At 39.3% G+C, this 19,296-nt stretch overlaps 1 protein-coding gene across 1 annotated transcript in view; it reads left to right on the top strand.

Moving 5' to 3' along the window:
• Positions 1-19,296, top strand: part of EXD1 (exonuclease 3'-5' domain containing 1) — a 594,484-nt gene that overhangs the window by 167,409 nt on the left and 407,779 nt on the right. Inside the window, exon 8 of the mRNA XM_053711728.1 lies at positions 4,507-4,568. Coding sequence (XP_053567703.1) covers positions 4,507-4,568 — 62 coding nt within the window. The remainder of the gene's footprint in view (positions 1-4,506; positions 4,569-19,296) is intronic.

Raw genomic sequence — 19,296 nt, forward strand, 5'->3', positions numbered from 1 at the left:
GTTAATTGCTTACATGATACAAGCACCACAGATGATCTGAGCAGCTGCAGTATTTAAAATGTGGGTGCAGTGACAATATCTAGCTATGCTTCACATGCACGTGCAGAGAAAAATGTTAGCACTAAAACAGTTATAACTTTTACTAGAAGCATTTTTGCTAATACATATATATTGTAAATATGTTTATAATCCAAGATGTAATAAATCTATGTGCATTTAAATTTTGACTGGAATGTCCCTTTAACTTCACAAAGATTGTCAGAAGACAGGTAACTCTTAACAATCTCTGCAACTGTGACGTTATTTACACAGGCCAACACAGCCTGTCAGCTCTGTACTCAGCTGCAGGTCAAGACACCGCTGGCTCGCTCTGCACTTTCCTCCACAATCGCACTAAAGGAAAAATTGGAAGTTACCTGAAAAATCAGTTACCATCACAACTTACCGCAAGTATACTTTTGTATTGTTGGAAACTTACCGGTATATCTAAACTGTGTTCCTTGTTCTCTCAAATTACAAGCTGCTCATTTTTAATAAGTGCCTGCAAAAACAACAGCTGTGTTATTATTCCTCTCTGTAAGTTGTAACTTGCTTGCTAAACTCTGCTTGCTGAACAAACTGAGCTTTGAAACAAGTGACTGCATAATCAACTGCTTTAATTTAATGCTCAATTTTTGCTAAACTCTGCTAGCTGAATATACTGAGCTTTGAAACAAAATATTTTTATTTAACAATAAGATAAAACACTGTGAATATCCATTTAAAGAGACAGTGCATGACAATAGTCTACAATGTAAGTTGTACAAGAAACGACTTCATGTACTTTACAGGACAAAACACTCATCATTTAAATGCATATCGGTGCATTTTCATTTTGAATAGAAGCATTTTTTGCAGTACACATGTATTAGTAAAATGCTTCTAAAAAGCTATCACTGTTTCCGTGAATTTACTCAGCACAGGGTGTGGAGCATATGTAGATATTCGTGCACTAAGATTCAAACACTGCACCTGAGAGAGCCAGCGTTGACTTGGTGATGTGAATGAGTCATTGCAGATTCGTTAAAGCCACCAGCAGCCCTCTGAGCACGATTGTATTCCAATGTAAGTGCTTGTGCAGAGTAAAAGAACAGAAGCATTATTTGCTAAAAGGTGTATTCTTGTGCATTTCAGTCTTATTTTTTTATTTGAGGTTCAGTACACGGCCTACAGATAATATAAAACAGTAAGATATGGGAATAATTCAATACCTGCATCAAATAAAACCGTTTCAAGCTGACATTCGGTATTTCCAGGAATACAGAATTCAATGACAGTGATATAAAAACATTATGCCAATTAATGCACATATCTCCTAATAAACATAATAAGCCACTCTTGGACCTCTCTAGCATCAAACATAAAAAAACACAGGTGGTTAAATCTTGACCACAGGAGGCCACTCTTGGGTCGCAAATAACAGACCTCCTTTTCCTTTTTTTTTGTTCCCTGTGTTAAGTTGAGGTAATTAAAGATATAGGTTCAAGGTAAATACATCTGTGTATACAAACAATAATATACAAAACCAGATTAGCGATAACTTATCTTTTAGCAACATAACTACAATCAGTACTTTACATGTTCAGATAATATGCTCTGCCTATATAGCGAACTATCGAGAAATTTGTATGGGGCAGTTCTTATAGGGGTAAAGTTACCGGGTGTCCAGCGTGAATCGGCCGACCGGCAGCCCGGCTAGCCTGAGAGGGGTTATCCGTTGCTGCTGGCCGGCAGTTCCAGAATCCCAGCCAGCCGGGAAGGGTTTTCCTGGTCAGAGATCAGCTCTTCTTTGACAGAGTACTCATGGCATAAACAACATCAAGCATGAATATGGGAGAAAACTGGGGGAGAGAGATAGGGGGCGCCCTTGGTGAACCAGACTATGTTTAATACAGCAAAAATAGCAGTAGGTGAGAGACCCTCAGATGATGTAGTAATGTCTCCTAGGAAATTTCTCAATCTCAAGTTGATGGTATATATCACAAGTAAGTGAACACAATATATCACAATTTTATAGATAATATTCTATAATAATGTGTCATCGGAGGAATATTAATCACAGAAGAGTGGGTGATATATAGACCAATGATACAGTAATTCTAATATGTGGATAATATCCTATAATAATGTATCAGTGGAGATATTAATCACTTAAGTAGGTGATATATAAACCAATGTAATACAGTGGTTCTAATAGAAGTTGACAGAGAACGAATTATAGTCAATATACAAACAGATAATTGCTAGATATTAACAATGAATGTTTACAATATATTTGGTGATAATATATTGATTAGGAAGTAAGTAAAAAAATAAATAGAAAAGTCCCAAGTAATGATATACGATGGTATCACAGAGGTAATGGATGATTTGGGTCAAGGCAGCTGTCTGTGTGAGGATCAAGGCCCAGATCCTGATTTAAATATATGTAGACAACATAAAAGGACAGAAGCGCCACATGGCCCAATATTGCTCCTCTCCTCCTCTCTTGTTACTTCCTCACATTCCCGTCTACAGGACTTCTCCAGACTGGCCCCCATCTTTTGGAACTCCCTGCCTCGCTCCACAAGACTCTCCCCTAGTTTTAGCAGCTTCAAGCGCTCCCTAAAAACTCTACTATTCAGGGATGCTTACAACCAACACTAACCTTTCCTAACTCCATTGCTTTCCCCTTGAACCCCTTAGAATGTAAGCCTATGTGCCCAGCTGTTTGCAGATAGCCTTCATAAGAGCCGACTACAACAGTGGAACTCTTGGCAGGGCCCTCTACCCACTTGAGCCCTGCAAAAGCTATCCTGTATATTGACTATGTTTACAGCGCTGCGGAATCTGTTGGCGCTCTACAAATAACTGATAATAATAATAGTAAATAGAAACAAATATCAGTGTAATGACACACTCGCCAAATGTGGGTGTGTCATTACACTGATATTTGTTTCTATTTATCAAACAATATTGGGCCATGTGATGAATCTGGGAGATTGCCTAATCCATGAAAAGGCAAAATCCGAGGTAGAAAGGAGTGAGCCCTGTAGCAGGGGGTTAGCCTTGGTGGTCTGGTATCCTTGACAAGGTCCATTTCAACTGTAAGATTTTCTCCTTTGCCGTTCCATGCGGCGGCCACCTGCTGCTCAAGTTGCGATAAATGTTCCTTTAGGATAGTGTAGATTTGTTCCAACAAGATAGCTGAACTAGGCTCAATTCAATTCAGTTAATATATAGGTATATTTACTTAGAAATTGTCAGTGACTGCGCACTGTATACCCAGCGTACAAGATACCGGGGTGGGGGGGGGTGGGGTGTTGAGTGCCTCTCATTGAAGAGTCTGCCTTAGGCCTCAACCCTCCGGATAGGCGAACAAGAGTAGAAGTCTCTCTATAACAGTATATCACTGAAATCCGCTTGATTTGCAGGTTCAGCTTATCTAAAAATTATAGATGGATGATCTTATTGTTCTCTGATAATAGGCAGATTATCCTTGATCTACTCAGAGCAGCCAATTTTGCGACCATTCAAGGTGCAGCCCAGAGACACGCCCTGTGCATTTCAATTTTAAATGCATCTCTTTAATATGTGTAGAAATGAATAATAAAAAAGGTCTAATGACCTCAAGTGGAAAGGTGACAGGTTCAGATGATTTAGATATTAGAGCATATTATTCTGACACTTCACTTCTATTTTTAAATGTACTTTATTCTATTGGTATCCATTGTTAAAAAAAGAATGTGCACATATCATACACCATTGGGAGCTAGCTATTGATTGATACCTGCACACATTTTTCTCTTGTGAATGGCTAACTAGATGTGTTCAGCTAGCTCCCAGTAGTGCACAGTTGCATCTTCAGCAAAGGATAACAAGGGAATGAAGCAGATTTGATAATAGAAGTAAATTGAAAAGTTGTTTAAACTGGTATGATCTATCTGAATCCTGCTTTTGGCAGACCAGTTATCTGGTAAAAGAAATAATAAAAACATAGAAAGTTTTAAATTTAACCAAAAACAAAATCATTCAAATTGATATTTACCCGACAAACAATTCTTACATGATTTTATGTTTTTAAGTAATGTGATATTAGTTTGTGATGGACAGTTTGCCTGTTTACGAGCAGAGTGTGAACTTAAAGAGACAATAAACTGTTTGCTTTTCATTATTCACGTTGAGGATACAACTTTAAAGTTCTCAGTTGTGAAGGTTGCTGGATTACTGTTGCAGCAGTTTTGCAATAATGCTTTTGAGCACAAGATGGCAGCAGTGTTTCACATTTTTACAAAGCTGCAGACATATATAGTGCTCTGGACACATGTACACTTCTAAACCGAAATGCTTGCTTTTCAACAAAGGATACAAGTCCATTTGTTTTTGTATGATCTATCAATCTAGAAGGAAAACATTTTCATGTTTCTTTATGGTAGAGCAAATGCAATGTTTAGTTATTGTTGATAATGTTTATTTCCTCCTTTGCAGTGGATGATGAAGAAGTGAAATTCATAGTAGTTGACCAGTTCCAACCATTGTTTGGCTCAGCTGTAAGTACAGAACATTGCAAGCAACTAATTCTGGTTTATTCCTGTATACTAATGTTATGAAACAGACTCATTTATATTTAAGTTTTGTGATATCAGTATGCTATGAAAAGCACTTTGAATGCAGCTATATTTTGCTTCCACATAGTTGTGCTGCAACGAACTTAAAAATGTCCCTATGAAAGTCCGTTTCTCGCCTTATTTATAATTGAGCACCTTTTTTGATTCAAGCAAGGGCCCTTCTAGTGAATTGGAATGCTGCAGAAAAGTTTTTTTTCTTCACATTAGGCTCTTATAGGTTGGTATGGGGGCTCAATGCCTCCCAAGAGAGGGCTATTGTTCATGTTAGCGCTGGGGAATCTGTTGGCTCTCTACAAATAACCGATAATAATAATGTATATTTGTGGTGAGTGTAATGAATTACTTTAAACAGATCTCAGTATTTCTGCAGTTGATCCACTGCACACACATCTAAAAAGTTACAATTTGATAAGGAACTTTTTTTGTAAAGAACTTTTTCTGATTGGATTACATGACATAACATGGACTTAATGGAGCCTTTGCCAAGTAATTGTCCATAAATTGTATTAAAAAGCCTTTTATCAGAACAGCCAACAACTTTGTGAATTTGAGTAATGCAGCCACTACAAACCTGAGGAACCTGAAATTGGCAATAAAAAAACATGAAAACAACCATTCTTACTGGGAAAACGTGAGTTTTATTTAAAGGGACACAGAACCCACATTTTTTCTTTTGTTATTCAGATAGAGCATGCAATTTTTTTTTTAAATTTATAATTTTTTATTGGTAGTCCAGTTTGGGGTACAAAAAAAGAATGAGGTTTAAAGCAATGATTACATAATAGGGGATATAGTACAATCAAGCTTTTAAAATCAAGAAGTGAGAAAACAAAGAAGAAAATACAAGACCTTATTCCAGGTCTCCTTGTAAATATATACATATTTCATAATGAACTCTCCCCTAAAACAAAGCAAAAGTATTTGGGCCAGGATGAATCTGTCACTAGTTCTTACAAGCCAAAACCTTATACCCTAAAATAAAACCTGGACTCATATTGTTAACCCCTTGCTGGAAACCAGAAAAAGTTTTTCTTATTTTCTAGACAAACAGCTGTGGTCATACTAAGTTTCAAAGTCAAACAGAGTAGGTCACAGCTACATAGGGAAGGACCAAAAAGATCCTACGAAGGTGACATTGACACAGACAATTAACAAACAAACAGAAGAGAAAAAAAAAAAAAAAACACCCCGTAAAAAAAAAAAAAAAAAAAAAAAAAAAAAAAAATTAAAAGGGAAAAGGAGGGGAGGGTAGGCTACTTCAGATTCCAGGGGAGGCCCAGAGATAAGATATGTTTAAAGTTTACCATATCCCTAGTAAAACAAGGTCACTGTCTTTAAAAGGATAGATTATATACTCAATCTCGCTGGAAGGGAGTGCCTTAATGAATTGTGACCATTTGGAAAAGAAGTTCTTTGTCTTGATCTTTTTGCAAGTTAGTGTCGAGTTGTTCAATAATACATTGCTTCTTTAGGCAATTTTTAACTTCAGTTAAACTCGGGACGGCTTTTAGTTTCCATTTCTTTAAGATCAAATATCTAACCGCAAGGGTAGCCATACTTATAATTTTGCTGGTGTAATGTGGTGGAATGGGGTTATCAGCAAAAAAGACTATCCTCCTGGGGGAAAATGTGAAGGAAGGGACCCTAACTATATTGTTAAGCCAAAATTGAACTTTTAGCCAAAAGTTATGAATTTTTGGGCAGTCCCAAATCATGTGCATTAAGCCAGCGGATGGAAATGAGCATTTGGGGCATTTATTGAACCCTAAGTTCCTACATTTGGAGCCTTTTTCTGGAGTGAAATAAGTCATGTGGAGAAGTCTTAAGTGTGACTCCGTCCAAGTCAGTGACGTGCAGTGACGTCAGAGGCTGGTGAGGCAGTGGCTAGGATACGCCTTCATTTTTTAGATATCCTTTGTTGAAGAAATAGCAATGCACATGGGTGAGCCAATCACATGTGGTATCTATGTGCAGCCACCAATCAGCAGCTACTGAGCATATTTAGATATGATTTTCAACAAAGGATATCAAAAGAATGAAAAAAAAATAGATTTTAGATGTAAATTGGAAAGTTATTTAAATTTGCATATGGGATTGATATGGGTTTCATGTCCCTTTAAATGGTGTCTTGGAAAACTGGTCAACTTAGTAAACATCTGATTTTAGTCTAAAAGGATTGTAACAGAAACTCTTGCCAGATAACACAAGGCTTGCTCTGATTATGAGATCTAGAAATCCATGCCCATTAAAATATGTTTAAAACATACTTTTTACTTTAATGCTGCAAATTATGCTTATAGATTCTTTCATTATTTAGTAAATATAAAAATGTCTTGATCCAGTGGCGGCTGGTGAAATTTGAAGATGGTGGGGCGCTTGGCCTCACCCCTTTAAATAAAGCCACACCATCAGGTGGCACTATCAATTCATTAATTAAATAAATAAAAGGTAGACAGAAACACAGAAAAGCATTCGGGGGGAGAGGGAGAGACAGACGGGGGAGAGAGACACAGAGGGTTAGAGAGAAAGAGAGAGAGACACAATCACACACAGAGGGGTTAGAGAGAGAGAGAAAGAGAGAGAGACACAATCACACACAGAGGGGTTAGAGAGAGAGAGAAAGAGACAGAGACACAATCACACACAGAGGGTTAGAGAGAGAAAAAGAGAGAGACACACAATCACACACAGAGGGTTAGAGAGAAAGAGAGACACAATCACACACAGAGGGTTAGAGAGAGAAAGAGAGAGAGACACACAATCACACACAGAGGGTTAGAGAGAGAGAAATAAAGAGAGAGAGAGAGACAATCACACAGAGGGTTAGAGAGAGAGAAAGAGAGAGACACAATGATTCAATCACATACAGAGGGTTAGAGAAAGAGAGACACAATCACACACAGAGGGTTAGAGAGAGAAAGAAAGAGACACAATCACACTCAGAGGGTTAGAGAGAGAAAGAGAGAGACACAATCACACACAGAGGGTTAGAGAGAGAAAGAGAGAGACACAATCACACACAGAGGGTTAGAGAGAGCGCGAGAGACACAATCACACACAGAGGGTTAGAGAGAGAGCGAGAGACACAATCACACACAGAGGGTTAGAGAGAGAGAGAGAGAAAGAGAGAGAGAGACACAATCACACACAGAGGGTTAGAGAGAGACACAATCACACACAGAGGGTTAGAGAGAGAGAAAGAGAGAGAGAGACACAATCACACACAGAGGGTTAGAGAGAGAGAAAGAAAGAGAGAGAGAGAGAGAGAGACACAATCACACACAGAGGGTTAGAGAGAAAGAGAGAGAGAGAGAGACACAATCACACACAGAGGGTTAGAGAGAGAGAGAGAGAGAGAGAAAGAAAGAAAGAGAGAGAGAGAGACACAATCACACACAGAGGGTTAGAGAGAGACACAATCACACACAGAGGGTTAGAGAGACACATAAGGGATGAGAGAGTCTGAGGGGGAGGAAGAGAGACAGAGAGAGAAAGAGACCATGGGGGAAAACAACACATAAGGAGAGAGATGGATAGAGAGAGAGACACACACACACACACATACAAGGGGGGGGAGAGGGACCACTGCATTTTTAAGTAATAAAACAGCAAAGCTACAGAGACTAAGTGAGACTATAACTAAATGAGACCATACATTAGTGTGCAGTACAGAGGCAAGCTGCTAAGTTAGTGGGTGTAAAGTTTGAGTAAACAAAATACAAAAACGATCCTTTGCTGTAAAAGAGTAAAAAAAAACACTAAACCACATTCATTAAATTATCATTTTCACTAACAGAATCCTTTTCAGTAAAATCTTACTTTAATAAGATGTGGGTGAAACACTGCTCTCTGTGCCTCTCTCTTCCTGCTCTGTAAGGATTCAGGAAGTGACAGTGGCACATTCCACTGCACTTAGAGGGGAAGAACAGAACTCTCTTTTTCACTTTAGCAAAGCTAGCAGGTTCACAGGACAGCAACAAAATAAATTAAAGTTGTTTTTTTCCGTTTTGTTTTATTTTATATCATTTAACATCCAGCCCCAACCCTAAGTTCCATTTACTAATGCCTCTCACTGGATTGGTTCAGCCCAAATAGGACTGCCTCAAATAAGCAGTTAATGGGCCATACAATGATCTTAACCACTTTAATCCAGTAGATGGCGCAGCATGTTGTGTAATGGTGGGCAGACCTGCTTGTGCCTCTCCATTGCACAACATGTAGCTGTGAGAAAAAAAAATGCTGGGGGAAAAAAATACAATTTTTTTTTATTTTTTTTTAAAGTCAATTAAAAAAAAATATATTTTTGCCCATATGAGAGGTGAAGCACTGCCTCACCTGCCTCTAGTGACTGCACATCACTGCTCCAAGTAGCTGAGAGAGTAACCCGGAGAGTTTCCTGAATCGAAAAGGTAAGAAGAGCTGGGTCTAGAAAGTCCTGTTGAAGCAAAAAGGACCATTTAGAATGGAGTTTCTCCAGGACATCAGGGCCTTTAACGGCAGACAGAGTTTGGTAGATGAAAGAGATTGATGTGAACCCGTTTTTGAATAATATCAGCCACTTTTCTAGCTCTCCAAGAGACTATTCCCATCCAAGGTCAGTAATCTGCTTAAGAGCGAAATGTCTCACCTGTAAATAGGCGAAGAAATTTTTATTAGGAATAGCAAACTCCTGTTTGAGAGAATCAAAGGACTTAATGCATCTCCTCTCGAGAACTAATAATTGTTCGAGTTTTACCAGGCCTAGTGATGCCCATTTGGAAAATACAGCAGACTGTACGCCTGCTACAAACTGAGGATTGTTCAGTATTGGGACATGTCCTGAGACCTCAGTATTTATGTGAAGAGCCAAACCAATCTTTCTCCAAGTGGATATAGGGTTATAAATGGAGCTCATCCTCTTTATTTCAATAGGAATTGTTTTACTGTTACAATGAGTCAGTGCTACCAATGAATAGGGATATACCATGTTACTCTCTAGTTCCCCATTTGTGATGTAATTACTATTAGTAAACCAATCTGCCATGATTCGTGCCAGGAATACTTGGTTGTATAAACGAAGATCAGGGAGGGAAAGTCCTCCCTGATCTCTGGGTAAAACTAGTCTAGCTAACGAAATTCTAGATTTTCTCTTCTGCCAAATAAATATTCTTAAGGCAGAATTGAATGAGATAACATCTTTTGTTTTGAGAAGCAAGGGGGTGTTCTGAAGAACATAGAGAATTCTGGGGAGGAGCGACATTTTGTACAGAGCTATGCGGCCCGACATTGACAATGGGAGGTTTTGCCAATTTTTTAGCACTTCCTTAACACTAGCTAAGACCGGGAGTATGTTCAGTGAGTACCAGTTGTCCGGATTAGCCGATATCCAAATACCTAAGTATTTGAAAGAATCCTGAACAACTTTAAAAGGAATAGATATAGGTGAGTTTTGGGTTTGTTTAATCCAAAGAAGCTCTGATTTTGCAGAGTTGACACTGTAGCCTGAGAAAGATCCAAATTTTTCAATTATAAAGAGGAGCTTTGGAATGTTTCTTTGTGTGTTTGACATATATATTAATACGTCATCAGCATAAAGTGCAGTTTGCAAGATTTTCCTATTAATCTTAATCCCTTCGATTTGCTGGCGGATTTGACTTGCAAGAGGTTCAATGGCTAGATCAAATAGAAGCGGGGAGAGAGGGTACCCCTGCCTCGTACCTTTTTCCAATTTTATAGCCTGAGTAGGGGAACCATTAACTATTATTTTCGTATAGGTATTCTTATATAGGTTATTAAAAAAGGTCAAAAAATGGCCTTTCAGACCAAATTGTTGTAAGGTGAATGCTATGTGATCATGATGAACAGAGTCAAATGCCTTACCTGCGTCTATTGATATAATTGACAGGTCAGGGGTACCCTCTCTAGCCACCTCTCGCTGCCCCTCCCCTGTTTTAAAGTAGTCTATTACGAGGAACACTTCTCTTATTTTGGCTGAAGAATTGCGTTTCTTCAAAAAACCAGCTTGGTCCTCGTGTATAATAATGGGCAGGTGAGATTGAAGCCTATGTGCCAGAATTGATGACAGAAGTTTGTAATCCGTATTGAGGAGCGCGATTGGTCTGTAAGACTTTTTCGGCTGGGTCTTTACCCTGTTTGAGAATAAGAGAAGTAAATGACGCCACAAAATCAGGGGAAGGGGAGTTACCTTTAATGTAGAGATCGTTAAAAAGTGAAGTTAAGTGCGGTATTATTTCAGGCATTAGAATCTTATAAAATTCATTTGGAAGGGCATCTGGTCCCGGTGTTTTATTGAGGGTAAGCTTCTTAATTGAAGCCGATACTTCAGTCTCTGTTATCGGGGCACAAATCTGGTCCAGCATTTGAGAAGTTAGCTTTGGGTATTGAATTTTCCCCCAGAATTCCTCCCTTTGTTTAAAATCGGAGATCTTATGTGCATAGATGGATTTATAGTAATCAGTAAAGATGCCGAGGATTTCCTCAGCTGTCTTATAGATTTTGCCTTCATGGTGTAGTGAACTTATTAAGGGAGAGGCCCTATCGCGGCTAACCAGGTTCGCAAGAAGCTTCCCAGTTTTACTGCCAAAGCGATACAATTTCGCCTGCATCCTTAGATCTTTCTGGGATGATTGGTAGAGAAGGAATGCATCTTTCTCGTAGCGCATTTGTATACCTCATCCAGTTCTCAGGTGATTTCAATAGGATATATTGGTTATAAGTATTTGTAACTGATTTTATTAATTCTTTTTCTCTTACCTTATGTGTTTTTGTCCTTGCTATGGTGTATGCTAGAATTTCGCCTCGCAGAACCGCCTTAGCTGACTCCCAGAAGATAGCAGGTTTAGTGCTGTACTCACAATTAAATAGTGTAAATTTGCGATATTTGGCTATGAGCCAATTTTTAAACTTAATGTCTGTAGCTAAATACCGAGGGAACCGAAAGCCCGTATTTCTTAAGGGGGAAGGACTTAACTGAAAGTGCAGAGAAATCGGTGCATGATCTGAATAGTGATTGGGGAAATTTCTGCGATTACGTTAGAATTAGAAAGCCTATCATCAAGCAAAAAAAGATCTATCCGCGATAGCGATTTATGGGCCCTTGAGTGACAAGTAAAATCTCTAGCTTCAGGATTTTGCAGTCTCCAGATGTCAGAGATCTTCAAATTATTTGAAATTTTATTGAATAACTTTGTTTCCAGATTATCTCTTTTAGTTTTTATAGTGTAGGAGCTCTGCCTGAGTCTGTCTAGAGGATGCTTTGGGGCCATATTAAAATCGCCACCCAGAACTAGGTAGCCTTCTGCACATAACATGAGCCTGTTTTGAAGAATGTCCCAAAATGAGGAATTGAAAACGTTTGGGGCATAAACATTGCAAAGAGTATAAAGAGTTTTATTAATTTTAATCTTTGCAATTATGTACCTTCCTTCTTGATCTGTATCTACATGTCTAATCTCGTAAGAGAGTTTTTTCCCCAGGAGGATCGCCACTCCGCTCTTTCTGTTAGAGGAGGCAGAGAACAAAACCTCTTTAACCCAAGAGGTTTTTAATTTAAGCACCTCTTCAGCTTTTAAATGAGTTTCTTGGAGAAAGGCCAGATCAGCATAATTCTTCCTCAAAAAAGCTAATATTGCCTTTCGTTTAATGGGTGAGGTAAGGCCTCCTATATTCCAGGAAATTAATTTAAATTTATTATCAATATCCATATAGACTTGAAAATACTAAAGTATTGGGGGGGGAGAAAAAAAAAACCAAAAAAAAAAAAAAAACCCCAAAACACAGTTTACAATTATACATAAAACATTATCCCATTCCAAACAAGCTGCTGGAGGAAGTTGGCCCCAACTTCCTTTCTTCTCTTTATTTTCTAGTATTCTCATCAGTGTACGGTGCCTATGATGTCAGGATTGACTAAATTATTCTACTTATTTTTAGCCTTTTCCCGAGGGAAATATCTCCTCAAAAAATTTAACTGCATCCTGTGCAGAGTCATAGTAAAATGTACTTCCCTCCCGCTGTATTTTTAGTTTTGCTGGGTATAGTAAGGTTGCTCGTATACCTTGGTTTATGAACCTTGAGCATATTGGGGCAATCTCCCTTCTTCTTGATGCTACTTCTGAGTAATCCTGGAAAATAAGAATTTTTACATCACCTAATAAGATAGGCTGATGCTTACGAAAAGCTTGGAGAATTGCCACTTTATGCTGGAAGTTCAGAACCTTAGCAATTATGGGCCTTGGTCTCGAATTATCGTTATTTAATGTGGGTGTACCTATCCTATGGGCCCTTTCAATTACTATCTTAGGGAAGGAATCTGGAATTTGAAGTAGTCTGGGTAGTGTCTCTGTAAGACATTTATCTAGATTCTCATATTGTTTTTCCTCGGGGACTCCAATAATTCTTAGATTATTCCTTCGAGATCTGTTCTCCAGATCTTCTATTTTACTCTGCATTTTGGAAACTGTTATGTTTAGAACATCAAGGTTATTTTTATAGGTCATATTGGTGTCCTCTAAATCTGAGATCCTTTGCTCCGCTTCAGAGAGTCTGTGAGAGAATTGTTTTACCTCATTTGTCAAAGATGCTATGTCTTGCTTAATCTCTATTTTTAGAGCCTCAAATTTAGGAGCTAGGGCGTCGGAGATCTTGCTAACAATAGTTTGAATGTCTAGTGACTCGCCTGAGGATGGATTTGTAAAGGGTGTATGTACTTCTATTGAAGTTTCATAGGTCGCTTTGTTTTTTTTATCTCTCTGTCTTCCTGCCATCGCTAGCGGGGAATTTTTCAATTGATTGTGAAGGTATTTATCCATGTGTATAAGTGATGATTTGTGAGAATTTATGGTTTATTAGTGATAAAGGATAAAAAAAAAAAAAAAAAAAAGGGGAGGGGAAGAGAAGGGGGTGTGTGGGTATTGTAAAGGTGCTTCAAGTGAGTGTATAATGTGAAGTGATGGGATTTGAAGAATTAATCTTAGTGATGAGTGGTCATTTGTGCCTATGGCCAGAAAAAAAGAAAGTGTTCCTAGTTTAATTTAAAAAAAATTTGAGTTGTGGTTTATAAAAATGGAGAGAGTACCTATAGAATGTTTTTCCTTCTTTCCCCCTTGCTGCAGCCAGAGGACAGTGGAATTCTTATCAAGGCAGACAGCTATCTCCTTTATGGGAGATCCCTCTACTTTCTATAAAATAGATCTTAAGGACTTTTGCTTCTTAAATTATTTAAACTCCAAGGCTATTGTACTAATCTCCCTTCTGCAGGACTAATTTTTGTTTGTTAGAGGATGTCAGTTTATGATTAAGCCTCTGATAAATCTCTTTTAGTTGCAACTTTACCTTCTTCACTTCTATAGTTTAAATTGCCAGTTTACCATTAGTAATAGTTTTACATTCATAAACAATATTCAAGATCCAGAATCAGCCTCCTTTTCTCACGAAACCTTGTGAGTATTCAGAATACTTGACTCTTTCCAATCAGGTAGTTTGGGATTGTGTTGGTAATTCACTAATCACCCCAAGGTGTGCAATTACCCTTGCTATATTTTAACAACCTTATGCAATATGCAGCAAATACAGTATTAAATAATGGATACACTTAGTTCTTTCCCAATAAACAATTTCGCCCTATATTGCTAATTCCCTAGTCAATCCAGGGGAAAATATTACCCTTATTGTGTCTTAACAGCCTTTTGAAATCTTCACAAAATTATAGTATATATTTCTCTAGACTGCAGAGACTAGTTCTCTCTTAACAATCAGAATTAAAAAAAAGACAAGAAAAAAATGTGTAGGTCACAAGGCCCAACAAAGAAAGAAAGGGCTCTCAACTCAATTCTTAGATAGTTAAGTTTATAGCTCCTTCAGTTTTATTAACCTCTTAAGTCTCCCTTCTATATAAGTATTTATGCCAATTATATAACAACCTACTATGATTCTATAGAGAGGCAAAAAGGGTTCTAAGGAGTTACAGTTTTTAAACCAGTAACTATTTGTTTGTCCTTAACAAGGCACCTTAAAGATTCTTTTAATCAGGGACCCAGACAAGGTTTCTCTGACTCAGCGCAACATGATTAAGTTAAGAAGAGTAGAGAATTTCATCTTTACTGGCAACTCATCATATGGTGCAGTATAGTAATCTCATTCTTTAACTGCAGTTATTCAGAGCTTATTGCACTGAGCCAGAGAACCTCAATTTCCCCTTTTTTGATTCAATTTACTAGCTTTTGTCTCACTTAACTTGAGTCAAAAAGTAAAGAAGGGAAAAACAAAAAATAAAAAGGGAAAAAGAAACACATGCATATAGTCAGAGTTCTCTTATGCAATTGGTAGTTTTCCTTCTGACTTGGTAGTTCTGGGCTATTATGCAAGTCTTATAGCCTGACTTTTATTCACAGCTCAATAGTTATTTTCACCTTCCTTTGGTGCTCATTCAGTTGCACTGTTCCCTTAGTCCTGAGACTAATTTTCCTTCTCTTCCTCTGACACCTTGCTCTCTCCCTGCTTCCCTTTATCGGCCACAGAGGCCCACAGATGGAAGGTCTCTCCCTGCAGCCTTTGCTCTGCAGCGTCTTCCCAGACTCACTCGCACTTGCACCAGTGTGTTGTCCTCGGTTCTTCTCCGAAATTGGCTGCCAGGAGACTCCTCCAATTACCGCAGCTCCAGGAAGTTCCTCCTTGCTGATCCCTCTCAGCCTCCGTAGTCTTCCTCCTCTCACGCAGCAACAGTGGGAGAGGAGGGAGGAGGGGCTCCGGTAGTAAACGATAGTCCGGTTCCCAGTCTGTGCTGTGTCTCCTCTTTGCAGTGCCCCTTCAAGATCCCCCTATACCCCTCTCACGCAACACCGGTGGGAGAGGCATCGTCAGTAGCCAAATCGGAACTTTCAGTGAGCACTGAGGAGATGGAAAATGGCTCTTCACAGACCGGTTCGAGACCACTGCAGGAAGTCTCAGGCTGACACAGGTGAACAAAAGAATGCGGGTGAGGGGGATTCAAGGCAGCGGGCGCGACGAAGCGGCTTCCAGGGAGCTCAGAGCTTGCGGGTAGGTGGCTTTAGAGTGTATGACATACAGTTTCTTCCCCTCTTTCTCTGCCAGACTTTAGATAGATAAGCCGGTATGAATACACTGACTGTTTCACAGCCTTGATAGCTGTAGAGTGAAATACTTGGATTCTCTTTGTGTGAGAGTGATTGTAGTATGTGGTTCGCAGCTTGGTTGATTGCTCAGCGGGGTGAAATGCCGCTGTGAGGATTCCTAGAGTGATGTCAAATACTGTCCAGTTAGCAGACTCCCAGCCTGGGGAGAGGCGCGAGAAACACACCGCCAGCAGCTGTGGGACTGGAGATTGGAGCTCAGCTACACCTGCTTGCTCCTCCTCTACCGGAACCCCTACATCATGCAATTTTAAGCAACTTTCTAATTTACTACTATTATCATTTTTTTTTCATTCTCTTGGTATCTTTATTTGAAAAGCAAGAATGTAAGTTTAGATGCCGGCCCATTTTTGGTGAACAATCTGGGTTGTTCTTGCTGATTGGTGGATAAATTCTTCCACCAATAAATAAAAGTGCTGTCCAGTGTACTAAACCAAAAATTGGCTGGCTCCTTAGCTTAGATGCCGGTTGCCTTCTTTTTCAAATAAAGATAGCAAGAGAACGAAGAAATATTGATAATAGTAGTAAATTAGAAAGTTGCTTAAAATGTCATGCTTTATCTGAATCACAAAAGAAAAAAATGTGGGTTCAGTGTCCCTTTTAAGCCATGCTTTATTCTGATGAAGAAACTAGATATATTACATTACAAGCCACACAATACTGATAGTTACCTAGTTATTATGCTGAGATCTGTTGTAATTCATTTCACTCACCACAAAATATCAATGCTTGAGTTTGGAAACGGGTAACTTGCTCTTTTTCATTTTCCGTGGGACCTGGGCCGTTTAGTCACTGGGTTGTAACTTCTACTTCACGGTGTTGGTGGAACTGCAAGGAATGGAGCTGAAGTGCACAGCTGAATGCTTAAAGTGAAGGGCAATTTTGGTGAATTAGTGCCCGATTTTTAATAATCCTATTAAAAACATGGGCACTTTAATCAAAATTGACATTTCACTTGTTTTTTTTCAAAAACGTACCTTTTAATCCTGGCAGCCGCTCCAGAACTTCCTCCGCCCGTCGCAAGTCGTCTTCCCGGGTCCAAAATGACGAATCCGGCTTCCTCCAATCACGGCGTTGCATCAGGCCAAGATTCCCCCAGGGGGAAGCCGTGATTGGAGGAAGCCGGATTTGTCATTTCTGACGTCTGCAGAGGCTTCCGGGGGAATTGCTGGAGCGGCTACCAGGATTAAAAGGTAAGTTTTTTGAAGAAAACAAGTGAAATGTCATTTTTGATTAATTAAAGTGCCCTTGTTTTTAATAGGATTATTAAAAACTGGGCACTAATTCATCAAAATTGACCTTCACTTTAAAGGGACATGAAACCCAAAAATTTTCTTTCATGAATCAGACAAAGCATACAATTTTAAACATCTCTCCAATTTACTTAATAATAAATAAATATTATTATTATTATTATTAGGTATTTGCCAACAAATTCCGCAGCGCTATAAACCTAGGTGGTATACAAGATTAACTTTTAAGAGATCAAATGCCGAAAGTTGCACTGTTGTAGTCGGCTCTTATGAAGGTGATCTACAGACAGCTGGGCTCATAGACTTACACGCTAAGGGGTTCAAGGAGATAGCAATGGAGTTAGGAAAGGTTAGTGTAGGTTGTATGCATCCCTGAATAGTAGAGTCTTTAGGGAGCGCTTGAAGCTTACAAAACTCGGGGAAAGTCTTGTGGAGCGAGGTAGAGAGTTACGTAAGATGAAAGCCAGTCTGGAGAAGTCCTGTAAACGGGAATGTGAGGAGATAACAAGAGAGGAGGAGATCGTGAGCAGAGCTAAGGGGTCGGGAGGGAGAGTATCTGGAGTATCTCTGAAGGTCTGAGATGTAGGGGGGGGAGCAGTGCAGTTGAGGGCTTTGTATGTCAGAGTGAGAATTTTGTAAATAATCCTGGAGGCAAGAGGAAGCCAGTGAAGGGATTGGCAGAGAGGTGCAGCAGATGAAGAGTGATGTGTAAGGAAGATGAGCCTGACAGAGGCATTTAGTATGAATTGTAAAGGAGCCGGGTGGCAGCTAGGGAGACTAGAGAGGACGGAGTTGCAGTAGTCGAGGCGGGAAAGGTTGAGAGAGTGGATTAAAATCTTAGTTGTCTTGTGTAAGGAAATGTCTAATTTTAAAGATGTTTTTAAGGTGGAAACGGCAGGCTTTAGCCAAGGACTGAATATGAGGGGTGAAAGAAAGATCAGAGTCAAGTGTGACTCCAAGATATCGGGCATGCAGGGTAGGGGTAATGATGGAGTTATCGACAGTTAGAGAAATTGGGGTGGTGGAGATCTTGGAAGGGGGGGAAATAAGGAGCTCAGTTTTAGAGAGATTTAGCTTAAGGTAGTGAGAGGACAATCAAGATGAGATATGAGAGACAGTGACACGGTTAGCAAGGAAGGCGATGGGTCTGGTGCAGAGATGTAGATTTGGGTGTCAGCGGCATACAAATTATATTGAAACCCGTGGGACATTATTAATAAACCTTATGATGATGTGTAGATTGAGAAGAGAAGGGGGACTAAGGACAGAGCCTTGCAGTACCCCAACAGAAAGTAGTAACGGGCTACACTAAAGGTTTGGTTAGACAGATAGGAAGAGAACTGCGAGAGAGATGTTTCGCAAATGATTGGAGGTTTTGGAGCAAAAGAGGGTGGTCGACAGTATCAAAGGCTGCAGACAGATCCGGGAGTATAAGCAGAGAGAAGTGCCCTTTGGATTTTTCTATATGTAGGTAGTTGGTAACCTTAACGATTGCTATCTCTGTGGAGTGATGGGGGCGAAATCCAGATGGCAGTGGGTCAAGGAGGGAGTTTAATGTAAGGAAATATGATAGGCGTGCATATACTATATTTTCAGTATGTTTTGAGGCAAGAGGATGTAGGGAAATCGGGCAGTAGTTGGATGGGAACGTTGGATCCGGAGAAGGTTTTTTCTTTCATGTAATTAGCAAGAGTCCATGAGCTAGTGACGTATGGGATATACATTCCTACCAGGAGGGGCAAAGTTTCCCAAACCTCAAAATGCCTATAAATACACCCCTCACCACACCCACAATTCAGTTTTACAAACTTTGCCTCCTATGGAGGTGGTGAAGTAAGTTTGTGCTAGATTCTACGTTGATATGCGCTCCGCAGCAAGTTGGAGCCCGGTTTTCCTCTCAGCGTGCAGTGAATGTCACAGGGATGTGAGGAGAGTATTGCCTATTTGAATGCAGTGATCTCCTTCTACGGGGTCTATTTCATAGGTTCTCTGTTATCGGTCGTAGAGATTCATCTCTTACCTCCCTTTTCAGATCGACGATATACTCTTATTTATATACCATTACCTCTGCTGATTTTCGTTTCAGTACTGGTTTGGCTTTCTACAAACATGTAGATGAGTGTCCTGGGGTAAGTAAATCTTATTTTCTGTGACACTCTAAGCTATGGTTGGGCACTTTGTTTATAAAGTTCTAAATATATGTATTCAAACATTTATTTGCCTTGACTCAGAATGTTCAACATTCCT

This window comes from Bombina bombina, chromosome 1 (assembly GCF_027579735.1).
Source record: "Bombina bombina isolate aBomBom1 chromosome 1, aBomBom1.pri, whole genome shotgun sequence".
NCBI lineage: Eukaryota > Metazoa > Chordata > Amphibia > Anura > Bombinatoridae > Bombina > Bombina bombina.